The following is a 21346-nucleotide window of genomic DNA, read 5'->3' as shown; positions in this document are numbered from 1 at the left end:
AATACAAATATCTCAGCAAGAGGCCCAGCAATCACTTCACTAGTTTCCACAGAGTTCTCGGACACACCTGATCAGGTCCTGGGGATTTATCCACTTTTAACCGTTTCAAGACATCCAGCACTTCCTCCTCTGTAATCTGGATATTTTGCAAGATGTCACCATCTACTTCCCTACAGTCTATATTTCCATATCCTTTTCCACAGTAAATACTGATGCAAAATATTCATTTTGTATCTTTCCCCATTTTCTGTAGCTCCACACAAAGGCCGACTTGCTGATCTTTGAGGGGCCCTATTCTCTCCCTAGTTACCCTTTTGTCCTTAATATATTTGTAAAAACCCTTTGGATTCTCCTTAATTCTATTTGCCAAAGCTATCTCACGTCCCCGCTTTGCCCTCCTGATTTCCCTGTTAAGTATACTCCTACTTTCTTTATACTCTTCTAAGGATTCACTCAATCTATCCTGTCTATACCTGACATATGCTTCCTTCTTTTTCTTAACCAAACCCTCAATTTCTTTAGTCATCCAGCATTCCCTATACCTACCAGCCTTCCCTTTCTCCCTGACAGGAATATACTTTCTCTGGATTCTTGTTATCTCATTTCTGAAGGCTTCCCATTTTCCAACCGTCCCTTTACCTGCGAACATCTGCCTCCAATCAGCTTTCGAAAGTTCTTGCCTAATACCGTCAAAATTGGCCTTTCTCCAATTTAGAACTTCAACTTTTAGATCTGGTCTATCCTTTTCCATCACTATTTTAAAACGAATAGAATTATGGTCGCTGGCCCCAAAGTGCTCCCCCACTGACACCTCAGTCACCTGCTCTGTCTTATTTCCCAAGAGTAGGTCAAGTTTTGCACCTTGGTACATCCACATACTGAATCAGAAAATTGTCTTGTATACACTTAACAAATTCCTCTCCATCTAAACCTTTAACACTATGGCAGTCCCAGTCGATGTTTGGAAAGTTAAAATCCCCTACTATAAATACCCTATTATTCTTACAGATAGCTGAGATCTCCTTACAAGTTTGTTTCTCAATTTCTCTCTGACTATTGGGGAGTCTATAATACAATCCCAATAAGGTGATTATCCCTTTCTTATTTCTCAGTTCCAACCAAATAGCTTCCCTAGATGTATTTCCAGGAATATCCTCCCTCAGCACAGCTGTAATGCTGTCCCTTATCAAAAATGCCACTCCCCCTCCTCTCTTGCCTCCCTTTCTATCCTTCCTGTAGCATTTGTATCCTGGAACATTAAGCTGCCAGTCCTGCCCATCCCTGAGCCATGTTTCCGTAATTGCTATGATATCCCGGTCCCATGTTCCTAACCATGCCCTGAGTTCATCTGCCTTCCCTGTTAGGCCCCTTGCATTGAAATAAATGCAGTTTAATTTATTAGTCCTACCTTGTCCCTGCCTGCCCTGACTGTTTTGACTCACTTCTGTTCTCAGCTGTACCTGTCTCAGATCGATCTCTTTCCTCACTATCTTCCTGGGTCTCCCCCCCCCCCCCACCCCCCCCCCACCTTACTTGTTTAAATCCTCCCAAGCATTTCTAGCAAATCTCCCTGCCAGTATATTAGTCCCCTTCCAATTTAGGTGCATCCGTCCTTCTTATACAGGTCACTTCTACCCCAAAAGAGATTCCAATGATCCAAAAATGTGAATCCTTCTGCCATACACCAGCTCCTCAGCCATGCATTCATCTCCTCTATCCTCCTATTCCTGCCCTCACTAGCTCATAGCACTGGGAGTAATCCAGATATTACTACCCTTGAGGACTTCCTTTTTAAATTCCTGCCTAACTCAACATGGACATCTACTTCAAACTCACCGACTCCCACAGCTACCTGGACTACACCTCCTACCCTGCCTGTTGTAAAAACGCTATTCCTTACAATTCCTGTGCCTCCGCCGCATCTGCTCCCAGGAGGCCTAGTTCCACCATAGAACATCCCAGATGGCCGCCTCCTTCAAAGACCGCAATTTCCCCTGCCATGTGATCGACAATGCCCTCCAATGCCCTCCTCCACTTCCAGCACCTCTGCCTTTGAACCCTACCCCTCTAATTGCAACAAGGACAGAAACCCCGTGATCCTCACCTTCCACCCACCAACCTCCCAGATACAATGCATCATCTTCTGCAATTTCCACCACCAACAAACAGACCCCACCACCAGGGATATATTTCCCTTCCCACCCCTATCTGCGTTCTGCAAAGACCATTCCCCCTGCGACTCCCTTGTTAGGTTCACGGCCCCTACTAATCCACCCTCCAGTCCCGGCACCTTCCCTTGCCACCACAAGCAGTGCAAAGCCTGATCCCACATCTTCCTACTCACCTCCATCCAAAGCCCCACAGGATGCTTCCACATCTGACGTACACGCCATCTGCTGTGTCCAATGCTCTTGGTGTGGTCTCCTCTACAATGGGGAGTCAGGACGCTAACTTGCAAAATGTTTCAGAAAACATTTTGAGGACACATGCACTAAACAACTCCACCGTCCAGTGGCCGAACACTTTTACTCCCCCTCCCAGTCTGCCGAGGACATGCACATCCTGGGCCACCTCTACTGTCAAACTCTAGCCACCCGACGCCTGGAGAAAGAACACCTGAGCTTCTGCCTTGGGACTCTCCAACCACACAGGATCAATGTATTTTCACCTGTTTATTCATTTCGCACACCCCCCCTCCCCCCACCTAATCTGAGAGCCAACCTTCCAACTCTGTATCGCCCTCTTAAACTGTCCATCTTCCTTCCCACCTATTCACTCCACCCTTCTTTCCAACTGATCACCATCAACCCCCACCTCCAGCTATCTATCGCATTGCCAGCTTCCTGCCCCCCCACTCCCATTTATCTCTCAGGCCCCTTGGGCCACACCCTCATTTCTGATGAAGAGCTTAATCTCAAAACGTCGACTCTCCTGCTCCTCAGATGCTGCCTGAACCGGCTGTGCTTTTCCAGCACCACACATTTGACTCTGATCTCCAGTATCTGCAATCCTCACTTTCTCCACAGGGAGAACATGCAAACTCCACACAGACAATCACCCAAGGGTGGAATAGAACCCAAGTCCCTCGTGATGTGAGGGAGCAGTGCTAACCACTGAAATTTTCAGCATGAAAAAAATGAAAAGGCATTTTAAATTATTATATTGCAGGCAAAAATGCACTACATATTGCAACTCACCTGGAGTTCCCCTCTTGGTCAATTTTTTTAAAAAGTTGAAATTCTGATTTTTCCACAAAACCATTAATAGTTGGTAACTTATGAACAAAAAGAAATTGTATTATTTTTCTTAAAAAAGGGAACAACTTTACTTTGCTTGTGTTTAAATCTCTTGCATTTAAAATTAAACTATCCCATTATTCCATTAGGAATGCGTCGATCCACATCCATGTCTTATGTCGAGGGATATGCAGGAACCTGGCCTGAAAAGAAACCAAGGTTGGTGATACCATTTTAAAACCTTTTCAGGTTGAATTAAAATTCAAATGTAAGTGTAACTGCTCATTAGTTTTTCAATGTATTTGCAATTAATATTGGTTTCTAGTACAAATTAATCCTATTTTAGATATAAAGCAATAAGATTAAATATTAACAAAATGTATTTGATATTTTGATACATTTTTATTATCATAAACTCATTGTCCTATTTATTGTGCACCCTGTCATTGTATTAAGCTGTTGCATTTTGCTTTTTGGTTTGACGTGGAAGGAACATAAAATGCCATGGTCTATGAAGATTAAATTTATCAAGGAGAAAGAAGCAACTGTAGAATGAAACAGCATTAAAAATGGACGGAGGGATAGATCTAGTTAAGATATTCTGCAGTGCTAACATCACTTCCAGCCTTGTGGCACTCTATATCTTAAAATATATAAGAATTTTGTGCAATTCATATTTTAAGGCTAATTCTTATTGTTACTATTGAATCAATTTCTGAAGCCAATATTTTTCTCAGGAATTTGTTTAAATAAATGTTTATAAATCTGTTGCTAATACAGTTTTGTTTTCCTTTAAATAGAGCTTTTCCCCAAGCTGTTTCTTTCAATATTCCCTTCGATTCAGACAGCAATATCGACGCATCTACTACAAATAACCGGACAATAATTAGGTCAATCAGTAATGACAGTTTGATTTCAAACATCAACAATACTCCCAAACATTTAGTGAGAAATGAATCCTTGCAGCCAATAAATGGACAAAGCAATGGAATTGAAGAAGAGCATCTTTCTAATCACAGTTATGAAAGACCATCTAAAGGTTCCACGAGAAGGTCTGGTTCGTCAAATGATACTCTGAGGAGACCATCCTTGCGAGGTACGGTGTCAAATGGGCCAAAGGAAAATAGTTTAGATATCCCACCAAGCATTGAAGAAGCTCTGCAGATAATTCATGACGTGGACAAACTCTGCCCAGATCTTCAATCTGATCAAGTAGCTGATGGTTTTTTCTTACATATTAACAATGCCAGTGATGTCCCGGTAAAGCCCAAAATGAATCAAACAAGCAGCCTCGATTCCATTGCAGAGCTTAAAGGTGCTACAAGCCCTTTGACTGATAATACAGAGGTAGACACAGGGATTCATGTCCAATCTGAAGACATTCAAGAAACAATAGATGAAGACTTTTCCTTTAGAGATTACACAGTGAGTATGGATTCTGATATGGAAGACTCTTCTAAACCTCAAGACTCTGATCTAAGATGTGATGACAATAGTGATATGTTAACACCAGGCTCAAACTCATTGAATGCTGTATTGCAAGCTGGAAATAGCATCTCTCCAGGTTCTGCAATTAAAATGACTAGTTTTGCTGAACAAAAGTTCAAGAAGCTGAATGTCTCAGATGCCAGGTTGAGCAGTAGTAGTTCCCAAAAGACTACCCCAGAAAGTTCAGAGCTTAGTACTCCAGGCATGATTTCTAATAGTCGAATACCAGAGCTGAGTCCAAACAGACAAGTGAGAGATCCTGCACAATTGTTGGCATCTGAAGTGATTCAGCTTAAAATGAAACTAGAAGAAAAGCGACGAGCTATTGAAGCTCAGAAAAAGAAAGTTGAAGCTGCTTTTACAAGGCAAAGACAAAAAATGGGTAGGACGGCATTTTTGAATGTTGTGAAAAAGAAAAGTGATGGAAGCTCTCCATTAAATGAGGAACCTGGTGGTGATCATGGAGATGGATTGACACGTGAGAGGAAATTGTTGCAAACAGGGAGCATTGAGGAAAAAGATGAATTAACGCCTGAGATGATTGCAATTAATGGTAACACAGCAGATAGTGGTAAACGGGGCCTTCAATCCCCCACTTCTGCAGCCCAATCAGAAAAACAGGTTTCCTGGAATTTAAGCAACACTGCTGAAGAGACTTTAGGAGATGTTGATGTCATTGAGTATAATCGATTAATTGAAAAAATGAATACAGCTTTGCATGCACTGCAACAGGAGATGCAACGTTTGGCAAATCAGCAGGAATTAATAATGCAAATGAGGGAACAACAACAAGCATGGGTAATTTCTCCTCCTCAACCTTCACCACAAAAACAAATCCGAGAAGTCCGATCATCTTCAAGATCTACTGGATCATTATCCCCTTCCCTATCCTCTTCTGGTGAATCACCGCGCTCTACGCAACGATCTCCTCAGACTTCACACAGAAGATCTTCATATTCTCATGTTAAAAACTCAAAATCGAGACCAAATGAATTGAAGATAACGCCATTAAACCGTGTTCTCACTGCCCCACGTTCTGTTGATAGTCTTCCTCATCTTAGAAAGTTCTCTCCCAGCCAGTTCCAGACCAAATCATTTCTTTTTCTTGAAGATGACACACCTGATGATTCCTCAAAAGGAGGGGGTGTGAAATTAACTAATGAGGAATTGGAGCCTGAGGTGGAAGAGAATAAACAGATAAATGAAAAGCCCTTGGAAATGGAAAAAGTGGACCAGGTGCCACCTGTTGAACCAGAAGAGTCACCATTGCCCACAGTGTCCACAGAAAAGTCTGCTTCTCTTCTGGAGAGTCCTGTTAAAAAGAAATATCCTGTTGACCAGAACACAAAGGCAAGCTTAATTGAGGTTTCCCTTTCAGACCTAAAGCTTTCAGAGGAGGAAGTGGAAGTGGACGAGGCAAATGATGGTGACACTGAAAAGGAGCAGTTTGAAGAACAAAAGTTGTGTTGTGGATTTTTCTTTAAAGTAAGTGGCTTTTTATTTTCCTTTCTGGAATTGCAGAATAAGAGTTTTTAATAGTAACTACAAAATAAACGGGCACATATGCAAGAACATTGATGTATGTTACTAATTTTGTTGAAGCAGTGCCATTGGATTGCATAATGTTGTTCTCAATATGTTTGACAGTAAACTGTACTAACAAATAGTTGTCAGCCTTGGATTAGTGATCAGAATGGAGGCTGGATGGGGAGAGGCTCTCAAATTGGGCAATAATTGATCACTTAATAGCTTCAATGAATGAGAGCAAGAGGGGCTACACTGTCCCTCACCCTTAGCCTGTAAAATTGTGGAGAAGGGGTAGGCAAGACTGCAACATGCATAAATCTGCTGGTGGGCTGCTGCCATTGAACACCGAATGCAGCCGGGACTGTAGTATCCTGATCTCCAGCATCTGCAGTCCTCACTTTCTTATCATTGTTATAACCTTACTGAGAAGCCTCTTCCAAGGATGCTCACCTTGAAGTTCTCCTCCTCCCTCCACAAGACTCTCCTGCTACTCAGATGCTGCCTGACTTGCTATGCTTTTCCAGTGCCACATTTTTTAACTCTGTAGTATTGTGGAATTTATTGAGGAACGCTGTATATAGGAATAGCTACTAAGCTTGCCTCTGGTGGATTTGAAAAATCCTGTAGGACCATTCAACAAGGAGGGGAATTTTCCTGGTGTCTTGACAATTCACCAACAAGTAAAGCATTGCTGTTTCTAGGATCCTGATTTTTTGGAAATTAGCTGATACGCTTGCTACAATACAACAGTGACGACATGATAAAAATGTTACATCAGCTTTGTCATGTTCCAAAGTAAGCATTCCATGGAAAGTGTTGAATCGATGTTAAAAAAAATCTTCTAAGCTTTCCAATCTCCTGATAACTTTATGGGAAAGAGAATTTCAATGCAATGATTCTTAAACTGCTTCAAAAGTACTTGGTTTCTCCAAAATGTCCCCCTGGAAGAGTATAAATTTAAAACTCCTTAGTGGAAGTTTAATATGTTGAATATGTTTTGCAGGGAATTCAACATAGCAATAGATATATAAATATATCCCTCTGTATCATCTGAGCATTTACAGATAGGAACTCTGAGAATATGGCCTCTCTCTTGTCTAATATTTGTCTGTAATATTATTACATCTGATTAACTCCCCTCTGTCTCTACCCGTTCTCTTGTGTTCTCCTTCTCTCCTACTAATTCTGTGGTATTTGAAATTCCAGTCATTCTTTGCAGAGAATTGCAACTTGCATTGGCCCTTTATTTGCTATCCAGAAGTCCACAGGGGGAGATTGACTGCGAGCAGTTAACACCTTATTTTTTTGGGTACTTGAACTTGAAGTAACATGACTTAACAACATGCGATGAGTTTAGTTTATAAGCACCACCACACAAGCACAGCAACTGCAAACCATTCAATGTGTTCAATTGTGACAGACAGCAGTGTCATCCCAATTATTTCTGACGCTAACAGAGAGCTACATTATTGATAGTATGTTTATATTACAACCCTGTCATCTGTCCGTACCTGATCTTCTGTGACATTTGTGCAAACATTACCATGTACATTGTCGATCTTGTTATTTTGACATGAATTTTGTCCTCCAATCTTTAATTTTTTTGCATCTACATAACCACATTAGTAGTAATGATACTTTAGTCAAGAAGCATGTTCATAGCCAGAAACTTAATTACAGTGTGACTTGCAAAACAGCATTCACAAGTAATCAAATTAAAAGCATGGAAACAACTAACAAATAGGTCATAACAAAAATAAACAAAGTCAACAGATCACAAGGAAGTAGTGAACAGGTTATTAAAAGATGGGCTATTGAACTAAAATTATCTTATAATTATAAACTTCTACATGGTTTCCACATTACAGACACTGAAGCATGTACACATTTCATCACTTGAAGTACTTCTTTGAAGTTCTAACCCATGTAAGGACTAGGCTGTCATTGGTACCTATCTATTCTCCATCTTCTGGGGAAGAATTTGTTTGAACCTTTGAATTGCTTTGATTGCCCTGGACATGGTGGTGGTAACCAGTTTTGCAACTGAGCAGATTGTATAAGGGATTTTTCAAACTTCATGCAGATAGTAACTCTCCTTGTTTGTAAAGTTTATAAGAAAACAATGTAACGCCTCCTTTTGGAAGATAGGTTGTTCTGCTATAACATGCAAATTTGCTATAACACAGTTGACAATTTGGGGACACTGTTTCTAAAGTGCTAACTTTTAAAGCATGTATTGGTTATAACATGATTCCAGCCCCATTAGTTTAAATGGTGCTGCTATTATGCGATTTTCTTATAAAACAGGATTGCATGAGAACGGAATTACAGCATTATGACAGAACCGACTATATTGAATGGAAAATGGAAGTTGGACACAGCTGTATAGCAAAAGTTAAAGTTTTGTAAATTAAAAATCAAGTGGAAGTGTGCATTTTAGCTGCACTTTTCAGAGCAATGAGATTGTTACTTTGAGACAGCATGGTACTAGAAAGTTAAGGAAGAAACTGTCTAACGACAGTCCTCGGATTGGTCCAGTTGTAGTTACTGACCTGAGAGTGCAATGAACTCCAATGTCCAGAAGACTGCAAACAAGAACCATTTCTCAACATTTCTTTCTTGAGTGTAAATGACAAAAACTTAAATGAAAGAAACATTACTAGTAGCCTCTTTGGTTATGTAGCAAGAGATTGCAATATTCTGGCATCACGTTAGCAACTCTGAAGACTTGAGGCCCTTTTGTAGAATTGATGTTAACTCTGTCTGATTTTCTCCGCATGTTTCTCCAGCTTTATAACTAAATCATTTTGATGGGGATAGTAAGCCAGTGAGTGGCCATTCTCCTTTAGCAACTCTTAATTTCTCTTTTTCTAGAGTTGTGTAGAAATTGAGATTAGTATTAGAATGAGATATCCGATCAGTTGTACTTTTTGTAGATGTCTTCTTTTAGTGCAATTCCTTGCAGTTTTAAGTTATATATACATTGGTTTAGGTTTTATTTCTAATCAATTCCTAACTTGATTTGTTTTTTCAAGGATGATCAGAAAGCTGAAGAAATTGCTATGAAACGTGCAGCCCTCTTGGAAAAACGTATGAGGAGAGAGAAGGAAAAGCAGATTAGACGACAGCAACTGGAAGCAGAGATGGAAGAGAAGAAGGAAGAGGCCAGGTACAGAATGGTCAGAAATAGTTGTCCTGTATTGTAAACGGTCAGTTTTTTGCTGCATTACAGTTACATACAAGAGATATTAAGACGTGCAGCTATCCGAAGCTAACTTGAACCTCCTTGTCTGTAGAATTACATCTCATTCAGGTGAATGTGACTGCAGCTTCCACCAATATTATCATTTAAACCATTTAGAAGAATGTTGATTTATTATTGAAGTACCATGGTGTGTCTGCCTTGGCTCAATGGTAACACACTCATCTGAGTCAGAAGGCTTAAATCCTACACAGGATTTCACACAATTTTGACTGCCAATTTAGTGAAATTATCAAGGTTGCAACATTGTATGAATCAGAAAGTGGAGGCCTCTCTGCCCCTTGTGCAGCTGTAAAAGATTCCATGGAACTATTCTAAGGACAATGTGTTTTCCTGGTGTACTGGCCAATATTTAACCCTCAACCCAACGTGACTTCCAAAGAAAACAGATTACTTTAACTTGGTCTCATGGCTGTTTTGTAGTACATTGCAGTGTACAAGTTGGCTGCTGTGATTTCCTACATTACAAGAATGGCCAGACTTCAAAAATACTTTGCCTGTGACAAAAGTTGTGATGTCACCCAATTTTTTAAGACAATATGTAAATACAAGATTTTTTTTCTTGAATTTCCCACAGACTCAAAGCTGAAGAAGAGCGACAAAAGAAAGAAGATGAACGTTCGCGCAGAGAATTCATTAAACAGGAATACCTAAGAAAAAAGCAGTTAAAATTAATGAAAGACATGGATAGTGTGATAAAGCCTCGTCCCACCAGTCTGAAACTCAAAAAGGCTCGTCCAAAGTCTTTCCGAGAAGATGGATCAATCCCACCTGTCAGATCATCAGCAGGTAATCAAAATCATTCTGTTTTGAAGAGACTGTTTATTTGAAAAGACTACAGCCTTTTGCAATCATTTTGAGGATCTCTTAAACTTGAAATGTAGTCCAGGTTACTTAATTTTTTGTTACTAGATGAAACCGACCAATTTGGGAAGATGTTAGAGATGTAAACAAAAAATTGTAAATGCTGAAGATTTTAGATATGTTAAAACACAACTCCTTACAGCATCTGAAATAGAGAAGACTCTGACTATGGGTTTCTTGGCCAAAACGGTAACCTGTCTTTCCCTTATCGGTAGCTGACAGTTCATTACAGAAACCAACAAATATGGGTTTGAAGAAGTAAACCCTTTGACTTAACGGTTTTACTTTTGCTGTTTTTCAGTGTCCTGTCTATCTTTGGCATCATTGAACACGGCAGATGCTGACAGTGTACATTCAGGAAGAAAAACTCCCAGGTAATAACAATCACACCTGACACCTAAATTCTTTATTGTTGTTCACTGTTTTTTCATGTGATAAAAATGGAACAGTTTTAAATTATTCTGTTGAATTTAGATTTGCTATCTATGACCATGTCATTATGTGTCTTTGCATCAACATTTATTAATAACACTTCTGTAATGCACCTTGAGATGTTTTACCATGTTAAAGGTGCTATAGAAATGCAGTCCTCTTCAGCAAAGGGGAAGTTACACCCAAACAAATCTAGAGCCTTGAGTTACAGCGTTGAATTGAAATCTTAACACAGTCCCTGAGAAGAAGACATACTTTCATACATTTAGGATGAACAAATGATAAATATGATCTCTCACTTCCAAATATTAAATCTACCCTTACAATTTAGTCATATTCAGAGTTTGAAAGATGGTCTTGAAATAAGGTCCAGATAAATAGTCTTGTAATGTGGTGGATCATTATCAGCTATATGAACTGATGATGGAATGGGGTATGTAAATTGCTTAGACCTAAATACCATCTTTCTCATCATGTTTTATTGGATAAATATGCCGCTTCACCCATGAGTTCCATATAGAAAACTAACCAGTGGTTTGATTTAAATATTCCTTTAATGCAACCTAATGGTAGCACATATCGGTGACATTATTATGTTACTGTCGCAAAGAAGGAAAAATATGGAGTGTTGAATATATTTTGGGGAAAGTCTGTTAATTGACATTGGCATCTTTTCCAGTGACTACCCTCCCATTTAATCCCTGCTGTGATTTTCTGAATAGTGGGGGCAGTATCCCACTTACCCTTGTGCCAATAGAAACCCTTAAATGAACAGTGGGCACTTAAGAGGTCACTTCCTGTCTCCAGCACTATTTCACAGTGGACAGCCCAAGGTCCTTGATGGGTTTGAAACCAGACAGGTAACATTGTATGGCCTACAAGTAGGAAAGGCAAAGAGGGTGACTCCATTTTGGGCTCCCAGTTTCAAATGAAGGTGACCTTCCCATGGCTCCCCAATCCTTCCTCATTCCCCTTCCCCAAGACCTGGCAGCTGGCCATAGCAATACCTGAGCAACCCTCACTCTCCACTCTCCAACCCACCCCCCCCCCACCCCCCGCCACAGTTACTCTGCACCCAGCTCTGTCAGTGGACATTGAGGATGAAAGGAGTGGAGGGAGGGAGGGAGGGGTTCTTAAGTAATTAACATTCCAGCTCACTTTAATTTACTGCAGATCCATGGGATTGAAATGGATCAACAGAATGCATCTGGCCAAGCTACTGCTTGTTGGATGTGAAATCCAGCCCCTTGTTACATACGATTCAAAATAACATAGTGTCAACTGTCCCTCAGTAGCATATTTGTCCCTGGGTCAAATGATTGTGGATTTAACTTTGACTCCAGAGACTTGAGCACAAAAGACCAGGCTGACACTTCCGTGCAGTGTATGGGGAGGAGCTGCACCGTCAGAGATCCCATCCTTCAGATGGAATATTAAACTGAATTCCTGTCTATATTTCCATGTGGACATAAATAATTCTATGATCATATTTTGAAAGGTAGCTATCCCAGATGTCTGAACCAATACTTATCCCTTAATTCACATTAGTAAAATCCATTATCTGCTCATTATCACGTAAGGTTTGTAAGTGTTTTCTGTGTGTTATAGTCCATTATTTTTCTGTGTTTAAACAGGGACTCCTTCAAAAATGCATCATTAACAATAAAGCACTTATATAGACATTCTGACATTGTGAAAGGTACTGATTAAATGCACATTTTTACAGTATAATAAAACAAAGAATAAAGTGTCCAAAACAAAAGAATTTTAGTTTGCCAAATACAAATTATTACGTGGTATATTTAATCATTATATGAATCAGAATCATTATTCTGAACTAATTAAGGATCTTTCATTTCGCATTTTTTTTTAATGCACAGGACAGAATCAGTTGATGGATTTATGTCACCAAGTTGTTCTGTCAATCGCAATGGTGAGAAAGACTGGGAGAATGAATCAACAACTTCCTCAGTGGCTTCTGCAACAGAGTACACAGGTGATGTTTTCTAATATTCTGAAGTAATACGTTATAAATCATGTCTGTTGTTCCCTCTTTTTCCCCCTCAGAGACCACATTTACAGGTAGCCAGGGTGAATTTTTCATAAGATTACATAGAATATGCACCACAGAAACATGCCTTTCAGCTCAACTTGCTTATGCTGCTGTTTATTAGGATAAAGGTGAGGACTGGAAATGCTAGAGTTTAGAGTCGAAGAGTGTGGTGCTGGAAAAGTACAGGAGCAGGAGTGTTGATATTTCGAGCATAAGCTCTTCATCAGGAAGAATTCCTGTGCTTTTCCAGCACCACATTCTCCAATTATGCTGCTGTTTTATATTCTACATATGTCTGCTCTCATTCTACCCTTTTCTTAGCCTTGCAGCGTATATTTTTATTCCCTTTTCTCTCATCATCTTATCCAGTTTTCTCTTGCAAACTTCTAATCTATTTACCTCAATCACTTCATGTTTTAGCATGTGCCACATTTGAACTATTCTGTAGGCAAATATGTATCTCCTTACTCCGGTATTGGATTTATTAAGAATTATCTTGTATTTGCAATGCCTATTTTTAGATCTTCCTACAAATAGAAACAGTCTCTCAATATCATCATACGGAACCCATTCATTGATGTGAAGGCCTCCATCAAATCTCCACTTAATATTTTTTTAAAGAAGTCTCAACTTGTTCACTCTTTTCCAATGGCTCCCTTGCCAACAGCATTCTGTATATACTTACACGTAGTTGCTGTGGTTCAAGAAGGCAATTCATTACCACCTCAGGTAATTAGCCAAAATGCTGGCTGAGCCTGTGGTATCAATATCCTGTCAACAAACAAAATCAAATCAGAATAACTATCATCTATTCCTCCTCCCTTCATTCTACTTTATTTTAGACAACTTATTTCGGTTTCTTTATCCATTACTCCTCATGCTTACTTTGGGCTACTATGTGTGATGCCTGATCAAAATGTACTCAAGCCCTTTTTTTTTTTTTGAAGAGCGTTTATGTTCTGTTGGAATTGCAGAGCAGGCACCCTTGAACCAGGCTTTCGACCAGGTTTTGGAATGCAATGCCAAACAAAGATGTTCTGCAATTTCTTCACCTGATTTTCTAGTCTGCATGTAAGCTGTTAGAATTAATGGCCCTCTTTCCAGGTATGCCTGTACATCAATGTGCAAGGACAAGCCTGAGAATTTATTGCTTAGCTGCCTCCATAGATTAGTCAGTTTGCATCATGCTGTGATGCCATTTTCATTAAGCTAGCCGTTGCACTTGACCAGCTCAACTTTTGTAACAAGTTGCAAAATGAAATTTTAACTTGTTGTGAGGCCCAAGAAAATATTTGTCTTTTGCTGTTTGGAAAGAAGTCAGTTCACCTATACTTCCTAGTTGCACCAAAATCCAATTGCTGTATGTTTGGAGCTGACAGCCTTCTGGTGAGTGTCTAAAACCTTTGGGGCCCAAACATTCATTCAGGTAAGGTTTCCTAAAGGGGGTGCATTAAGCTTCTTTAATGGAAGTGATCCAGTGACAGCTGAAAAATGGGATGAGGGAGAAACCTTTTCTCTGGTGTAGTGTTAAAACACTGCTCTACGTCAATGGTGAATTGAATCAGAACTGGTGAGAAGTGCTGACAGATGAACTTTGCACTCATTAGTGACCCACCTTAGCTATGCAACTAATTTGTCCCCTGAATTTGGGAAAGGTTCTCTGCCTGCTGATTGGGAAAGGATTTTGCTTTGCTGTACTTAATCTGGTCCTTGTCCTTGAAATGGACCATTTTAACCCCATTCTGGATTAGTGGTGCTGGAAGAGCACAGCAGTTCAGGCAGCATCCAAGGAGCTGCGAAATCGATGTTTCGGGCAAAAGCCCTTCATTTTAACCCCATATTAACATCTTATATCTCTTCTATCACTTTTGTCAGTTATAATTTTGTATATATGAATCATGTGGAGTCATTGGATAATTAAACATTGGGCAGATGTAATGCTTCTTTATAACCTCATGCAGTAAAACATTCATCAACTGATGCAAGTAGATTAGAATAGACATGGTGTTTGTGGTTCTTTTGCATGTATATAATTATCAATAATTTATATACTTGCAGGACCAAAGTTATACAAGGAACCCAGTGCAAAATCTAACAAACATATAATTCAGAATGCAATCTCTCATTGCTGTTTAGCTGGAAAAGTCAATGAGAATCAGAAGAATAAAATACTCGCGGTAAGATATTGATTCCTGGTGTCATCTGTTATGTTGGAAAACTAATGCGTGTGTTAGAAACCAATGTCTGTAGCTATTAAAACATACAATTGAATGCAACAGTCTTCAAAACTGAGCTGTGTACCCTCGCCAGTCATAAATTTAAAGCCTTCAGTCATATATGGTTTGCTGCAGAATTAAGTGTATGATGAGTGGGAAGTATATGCTCATTGTTCCCTCTTCATGTCTTTTTTTAGAATGCACAAGTAACTACTTGAAGTCCACAGTGTTTTTCAAATTATTCCCCACACAGTAATTTCAAAGAGCTTGTGAGTGGACTGCACAGTTTTGCAGCTAAGAGGAAACATTGTATATACTATATATATTTTTTTTAAATGGCACGCTTTATATTAAATCAGATCTTTTTATGTACAATGCCCTCGCATTGTAATAATTTGTTCACTTTATTTTTAAAAATATAAAAAAGCACAACAGCCCCCCCACCCCCACCAAACACCCCCGGCAAGTGTCACTGGTCTGACGCCATATGCTTCATCAGTGCGCCAATTGGTTTTACAGTTATACCGACATGAGATACTGCAGCTATGTTGCATTGTAGCACTGTTGTCAGTGCTGACTGAAGGGGTGTTGTGGTGCAGTGGTAATGCCTACCTCTGAAATAGGACACCAGGCTTGAGCCTCATCTGCTCCAAAGGTGTGTAATAACATCTCTGATCAGATTAATTGGCAAATACCTACTCTGCTGGTGGTGATCAACATAGAACATGGACTATATCCTTCTTGTGTGGATTGTTGGAAGTTCTGTGACTGTTTGTTCAGACAAATGTTTTTACTATATCTTAAAATAATCTTGTCATTTGGTTAAACATGACAAGATTATCACAGTTATGTTTTGTATATTTTTAGGAAATGGAGAATTCTGAAGCCAATAACTTTCTGATCCTTTTCCGGGATGCTGGTTGCCAATTCCGTTCACTCTATACCTACAGTCCAGAAACCGAAGAAATTACTAAATTAGCAGGAATAGGGCCTAAAAACATTGGAAAGAAAATGATTGAGGGACTCTACAAGTACAACTCTGACCGCAAGCAGTTTAGTCGCATTCCTGCCAAATCCTTATCTGCTTGCGTGGACGCAATTATCATCCATGGCTACCTGTGGCAGTATAAAAGACCCAACACACCCAAAAAACTCACTCCAACACGGTCGTAGTAAGGAGAGCCTAATGAAAACATTTAGTGGTCATTAAACAATTGCACTTCATCGTAACTGCCTAAGGAGAAGGGGTTTTCTAGTTGCTGAGAGCAATTCTTATGTTTGTAGATTTGATAATGTACCTAGTATGTACAACAAGTGAAAACTGGACACCAAACTCTGCTTTCATTATGCACAACTGGAATGTATGTGTTAAGAGGCATTGAAGGACATCACTATTGCAATAGGAGGTAAAACAATTAATTGTGAAGTGATTTTACCTTGCTCATGCTTGTAGTTTTCTATTTGCTAATTAATGTGACATCAATACCATAACTCATTGTTTGGTACACTGGAGCATCTGAATGTTACATACTTAAACTAGCAAGTAATATTTTTGCCTTAGTCACATTTTTCATGTTTTTACAACTGTCATAAGATTCTGTTTATGCTATATTTTAAAGGGTAGGTGTTTTATATACATTCAATGTTCCACAGTATTAGCCATATCTGCATAAAGGGGCTGATGATGGCTGACTAGTCAAAAAGGGTGCTATGGTAAAGTGATTTACTTTAACTAAAGCTACAGTCCTGGTACCATGATTTTCCAGACTATCTACTGGAAGCAGGTTTTGTACTAGTACTGTCAATTAACTCAAAAGAAACGTTTAGCTCAGTGTTCTAAGTACAGCATCATTGGCACGGTTGAGATGTTTTTAAACCTATTGGTAAGAAAATTTAATCTATGCTGGTAATCCTAGTGTTACAGCTGTGTACACTACTGATGTGTGCAACATAAACCTCACTAGTAAATTATCTTGCCTGTAATTTCTGCTGTTTAATTTGATGTTGTCTTAATAGGTACAGTGTGCCTTCACATCGAGAAAGAATAGTGATAGCAATCGTGTTGTGTTTGATGAGTGGATATAGAGACCAAATTCTGACACCATGTCAGTCGTAGCAAAACGAGACAACGAAACAAGGACGTTAATTGAAAACAGTTATGAAATTGGAAAGGAGCAAGATTTTTAAAATCATTTTAATTCTATGGTTAGATTAGTGATCCATATGTGTCTGTTTTGAGCAGCATGAAATTTAAGTAACTAGAAAAGTATAATTGACATTCCTTTCTTTTGAGGAGTCATTCCAATTGTGAATAAAGTGCAAGTTTATCTTTGTCAAGGTGCAGTGCTCCTGCTTTTAACATGTTGGAAAAATAAAGCTGTATTCAGACAATTTTACTACATTTGGTGTTCCAATTGAATTAGAGGCGACAAATTGAGGTTTCTGGGTGCACTGCATTCTGAATTGCTATCTCAGTGCTGTCTAAAATAAGTTTTACTTCTAAAAGCGCCTCAAGGGTATCCTAGAATGTGAATTTGGATAATCAGCATTAGGATGCTTTTTCTTTGTGTTTTTGCTGCACAGTGTGTTTGTCTATCGTTCCTGAATATTGAAAATCCAGTTACTTTCATTTGTTGACCAGATAGTACACCAGCTATCGTCCCTCCTATTTTTACCCATCCACCCCAAAAGAAAATTCACACATTGCATTGTATCACAAAAGCTTTATCAAATGAATTTTAATTCATTACCTATTATCACTGGAATATCCTTATTGAACCTTAGAATTTCCCTTTAGTTAATGAGATCATTGATCTCATTATCAAGTTGTTTTTTAGACCTACTATCTAGAAATTTCTAAAATTTGATAGGTTATAAATTCTGGTTTGAAGAACATTTTCACATGCTTTTATATTTCAGAATATGGAGTAACTTGTTATGAAGACTTGGGAGATTTTTTTTGTCTTTATCAATAGATTCATCTTCAGAATTCAAAACATTTATGCATTCTTGAACTGACTTAACTCTAACCACTTGCATATCCTCCTCATCTCTTCTTTCTATATCTCTCCCTTCTCATTCCTGCTTGCTCTTGTTCTTTTTAAATCCTCATGTTGTTCCTTTACATAGATCACTGGTGAGATCTTGTTTTGGTCTCTGTCAATGCATGGAGTCCCTTTCTCTAACATGACACTTACTGTCTTCCCGTTTCCTAATACAAGCTACCTCTCCCATGATGCATGATGTTACCCTCACCACCCAGCACCTTTTCTGTCCCTTGCATATTCATGACACCAGCTGTGTGTTTGTCTTTCCCATGTCACTCATTTTCCACTTCCCCATATACTTCAGTTCTTTCCCGTCAAATGCTCTGCTCCCAGTGTTTTCTTCATTAGTCTGACTCAGAATTACAAATGATGGTCCTATGCATAAGTTACCTTTGGCAAGCTTGTCTTGTGTAGCTTGCTATCATTCTTTGTGTCATGTCATCACTTTATCTTACATGATACATTACTTGGAGATGCCAGTGTTGGACTGGGGTGTACAAAGTTAAAAATCTCACAACACCAGCTTATAGTCCAACAGGTTTTTTGGAAGCATTAGCTTTCGGAGCACTGCTCCTTTATCAGATGGTTGTAGAGTACATGATCGTAAGACACAGAATTTATAGCAAACATTTATAGCAATAGCCACAATGTTTAGACTGATTCTAATCTTTAAAAAGTGGATTTACAGAATCTTACAGGGATTCATGCAGTTTTTGAGCAAAGTAAAATGTAATTCTGCAAGTACAAATTCACAAATGCAAGTGGGGGAGGGGGGGGATGGTTTATGACTGTGTGAGTGAGTGTAAAGGAATATAATTCTGAGAGATTTTGTGTGTGTGTGTGTGTGGGGGGGGGGGGGGTGGGGGGGAGAGTATATGAGAGAGCTTGTGTATTAGAGAGGGTCTGTGTGAGTGTGTGTCTGTAGGAGTATGTATGTGCATGTGTAGTGCAGTGGGGTCACCTGTAGTGTGACATGAATCCAAGGTCCTGGTTGAGGCCATCCCCATAAGTACCCATGGGGATGGTCTCCACCAGGACCTTGGGTTCATGTCACACTACAGGTGACCCCATTGCACTACGCACAGACACTCCTACACACACACACACTCCTACAGATAGAGAGAGACGACACACTCTACAGACGCAGACTCTCTCTCATATGCTCACACATACACTCCCCCACACTCATGCACTCTCTCACAAACTTATACCCCTTTATACTCACATTCACTCTCTCGCGCGCGCACACACACACACACACACTCAAATCCCCCTGCTACACACACAAACACAGGTTTATGGGGTGAATTTGTACTTGCAGAATTACATTTTGCTCAAAAACTGCATGAATCCATGTAAGATGCTGTGAATCCGGTTTTTAGATTAGAATCAGTCTGAACATTGTGGCACAGACAGTCTCAAAGGGCAGGGCACCTCACACCTTAAATGCTCTATCTGGGCTGACCCTGACACCAATTGTTAAAGTTCACTTGAGAATGTAACTTTAAAAAAGTTCTGCGATTTACATATGAAAGAACTGAAACCAATATGGTCGTTCTAAAAGATGAGAGACTTAACAAATAATCCAGATCTTTCAATATATAATTTCAGTTACAACACTGTAAACCTTTGCAATAAATTGTGTCTAACAATCTTATACTCCACAACCACCTGATGGAAGAGCAGCACTCCAAAAGCTAGTGCTTCCAAATAAACCTATTGGACTATAACCTGGTGTTGTCTGATTTTTAACATTACACATTACATTCTTGGTATTCAAAGTCTTACTGTGCTACTTGAATAAGTTATCTTCTGTTCACTCCCTTTTGTAAAAATGTTATTCTTTCATTACACAGGTCTTTCATGATTACTGCTATTGTACCTGAGCAGGAAACTGCTTACTTTTCGTTGCTTTTTCTGTATCATACTGGCACATGTCAACAACAGGGCAATATTGACTTAAAGTAGTTTTCAATATGTGTAGATCCAAGTACGTAGCTTCCCATCGCTTGAGCTTTGGAGCACCTGGAAAATGCTGCCTCCCTTCCGATCATACAATTTTTCACAATATGCACGATTTTCTTGTTTTTTTTTGTTTTGAACCTGTCATAGTTTCTGCCCTTTGCATTACATTCCTTCATATTTTTCATAGAATTCATAGAATAATTTCAGCAAAGGAGAACATTTAACCCATCGAATTCACAACAAGAGTAATTCAGCTAGTTGCGAATCCCTGTAACTGTGTCTTTTTTAGCTTCCGTATTTAACCAATTTATTTTTTGAAGCCATCCTGAGAGCTTTTTGTGATGCATGTTCAGGAATTTATTGCAGATCCTAACCATTTGCTATGTTAAAAAGAGGACTTTTTTCATGTCACGTTTTGTTCTTTTGCCAGTCACTTGAGGTCTGTGCCTCCTGGTTGTCAGCCCCTCCATCAAAGGAAATGGTTTCTCTACCTACTCAATCAAAACCTTGACGATTTGATGGAGCACCAAATTTCATCTGAACCTTTTCTAATAAAAATGACACTGCCTCACTAATGTATCCATGTAATTGAAGTCCCTCATTGCTGGAACTATCCTTGTAAATTTTTTCTACACAGTCCTGGGGCAGGATAGAAACCACAGCCCTCATGCCACGCTTGGTCCTCAATCTGAGCACTTTTTTGTTAAAAGAGGTCCAACAGATCCAGGGAATTCTTAGCAGCTTAGAATTTGGTATTTCTGACCAGTCCATTTTATTCAGAGTTTTATCTAATGTGATAATCAGGTCTGAGAGGTAACTGGTGTACTGTCATTTCTATGATTTACTGTTTCAAACTATTCATTTTAATAATTGGAAAGAAAACCTTTAAAAGTCTTAAGCTATTCTGCTTTATTTCTCTTTTTTATTTACTTTTGTCTTACATGGCCTAGATTTCTTTTGAGTCATGATTCTGCAGTTATTCTATCATTTAAAAATCATATCAGTAAATTTGGGCATTCTTTCAAAAAGCTGCTTTACCCCACTAACCAGGAAACTGAATATTATTAGTTTGAATGTTGTCAGTTGGTGTAAATGTGTTGGGCAGGCCACGGAGTGCTGAGTGGTGCTAATACAAGATAGCGATTACAGTATTTTAAAAATATGAAGAATTTGTTTCTAAAACTAACTTATTTGCTTGGTAGCCATTGTTGCAACACAATGAAGGGGGCCAACAGTTGATATTTTTAATTTATATT

General features: G+C 39.1%; 1 protein-coding gene across 2 annotated transcripts in view; it reads left to right on the top strand.

Annotated features, from left to right (window-relative positions):
- camsap2a (calmodulin regulated spectrin-associated protein family, member 2a) overlaps positions 1-17474 on the top strand; it is a 178227-nt gene extending 160753 nt beyond the window's left edge. For both annotated transcript variants that reach the window (XM_043699732.2, XM_043699731.2), the window contains 8 exons: positions 3386-3455; positions 4037-6209; positions 9287-9420; positions 10091-10302; positions 10679-10751; positions 12690-12805; positions 14921-15039; positions 15946-17474. In XM_043699732.2, coding sequence (XP_043555667.1) covers positions 3386-3455; positions 4037-6209; positions 9287-9420; positions 10091-10302; positions 10679-10751; positions 12690-12805; positions 14921-15039; positions 15946-16251 — 3203 coding nt within the window. In that variant the 3' untranslated portion in view covers positions 16252-17474. The remainder of the gene's footprint in view (positions 1-3385; positions 3456-4036; positions 6210-9286; positions 9421-10090; positions 10303-10678; positions 10752-12689; positions 12806-14920; positions 15040-15945) is intronic.
- Positions 17475-21346: the final 3872 nt, after the last annotated feature.

This window comes from Chiloscyllium plagiosum, unplaced genomic scaffold, assembly GCF_037043375.1.
Source record: "Chiloscyllium plagiosum isolate Xiang-an unplaced genomic scaffold, Cpla_swu_hap1 HiC_scaffold_9, whole genome shotgun sequence".
Classification (NCBI taxonomy): Eukaryota; Metazoa; Chordata; class Chondrichthyes; order Orectolobiformes; family Hemiscylliidae; genus Chiloscyllium; species Chiloscyllium plagiosum.
Note: the sequence above shows the minus strand (reverse complement) of the source record. Positions and strands in the feature narration are given on the sequence as shown.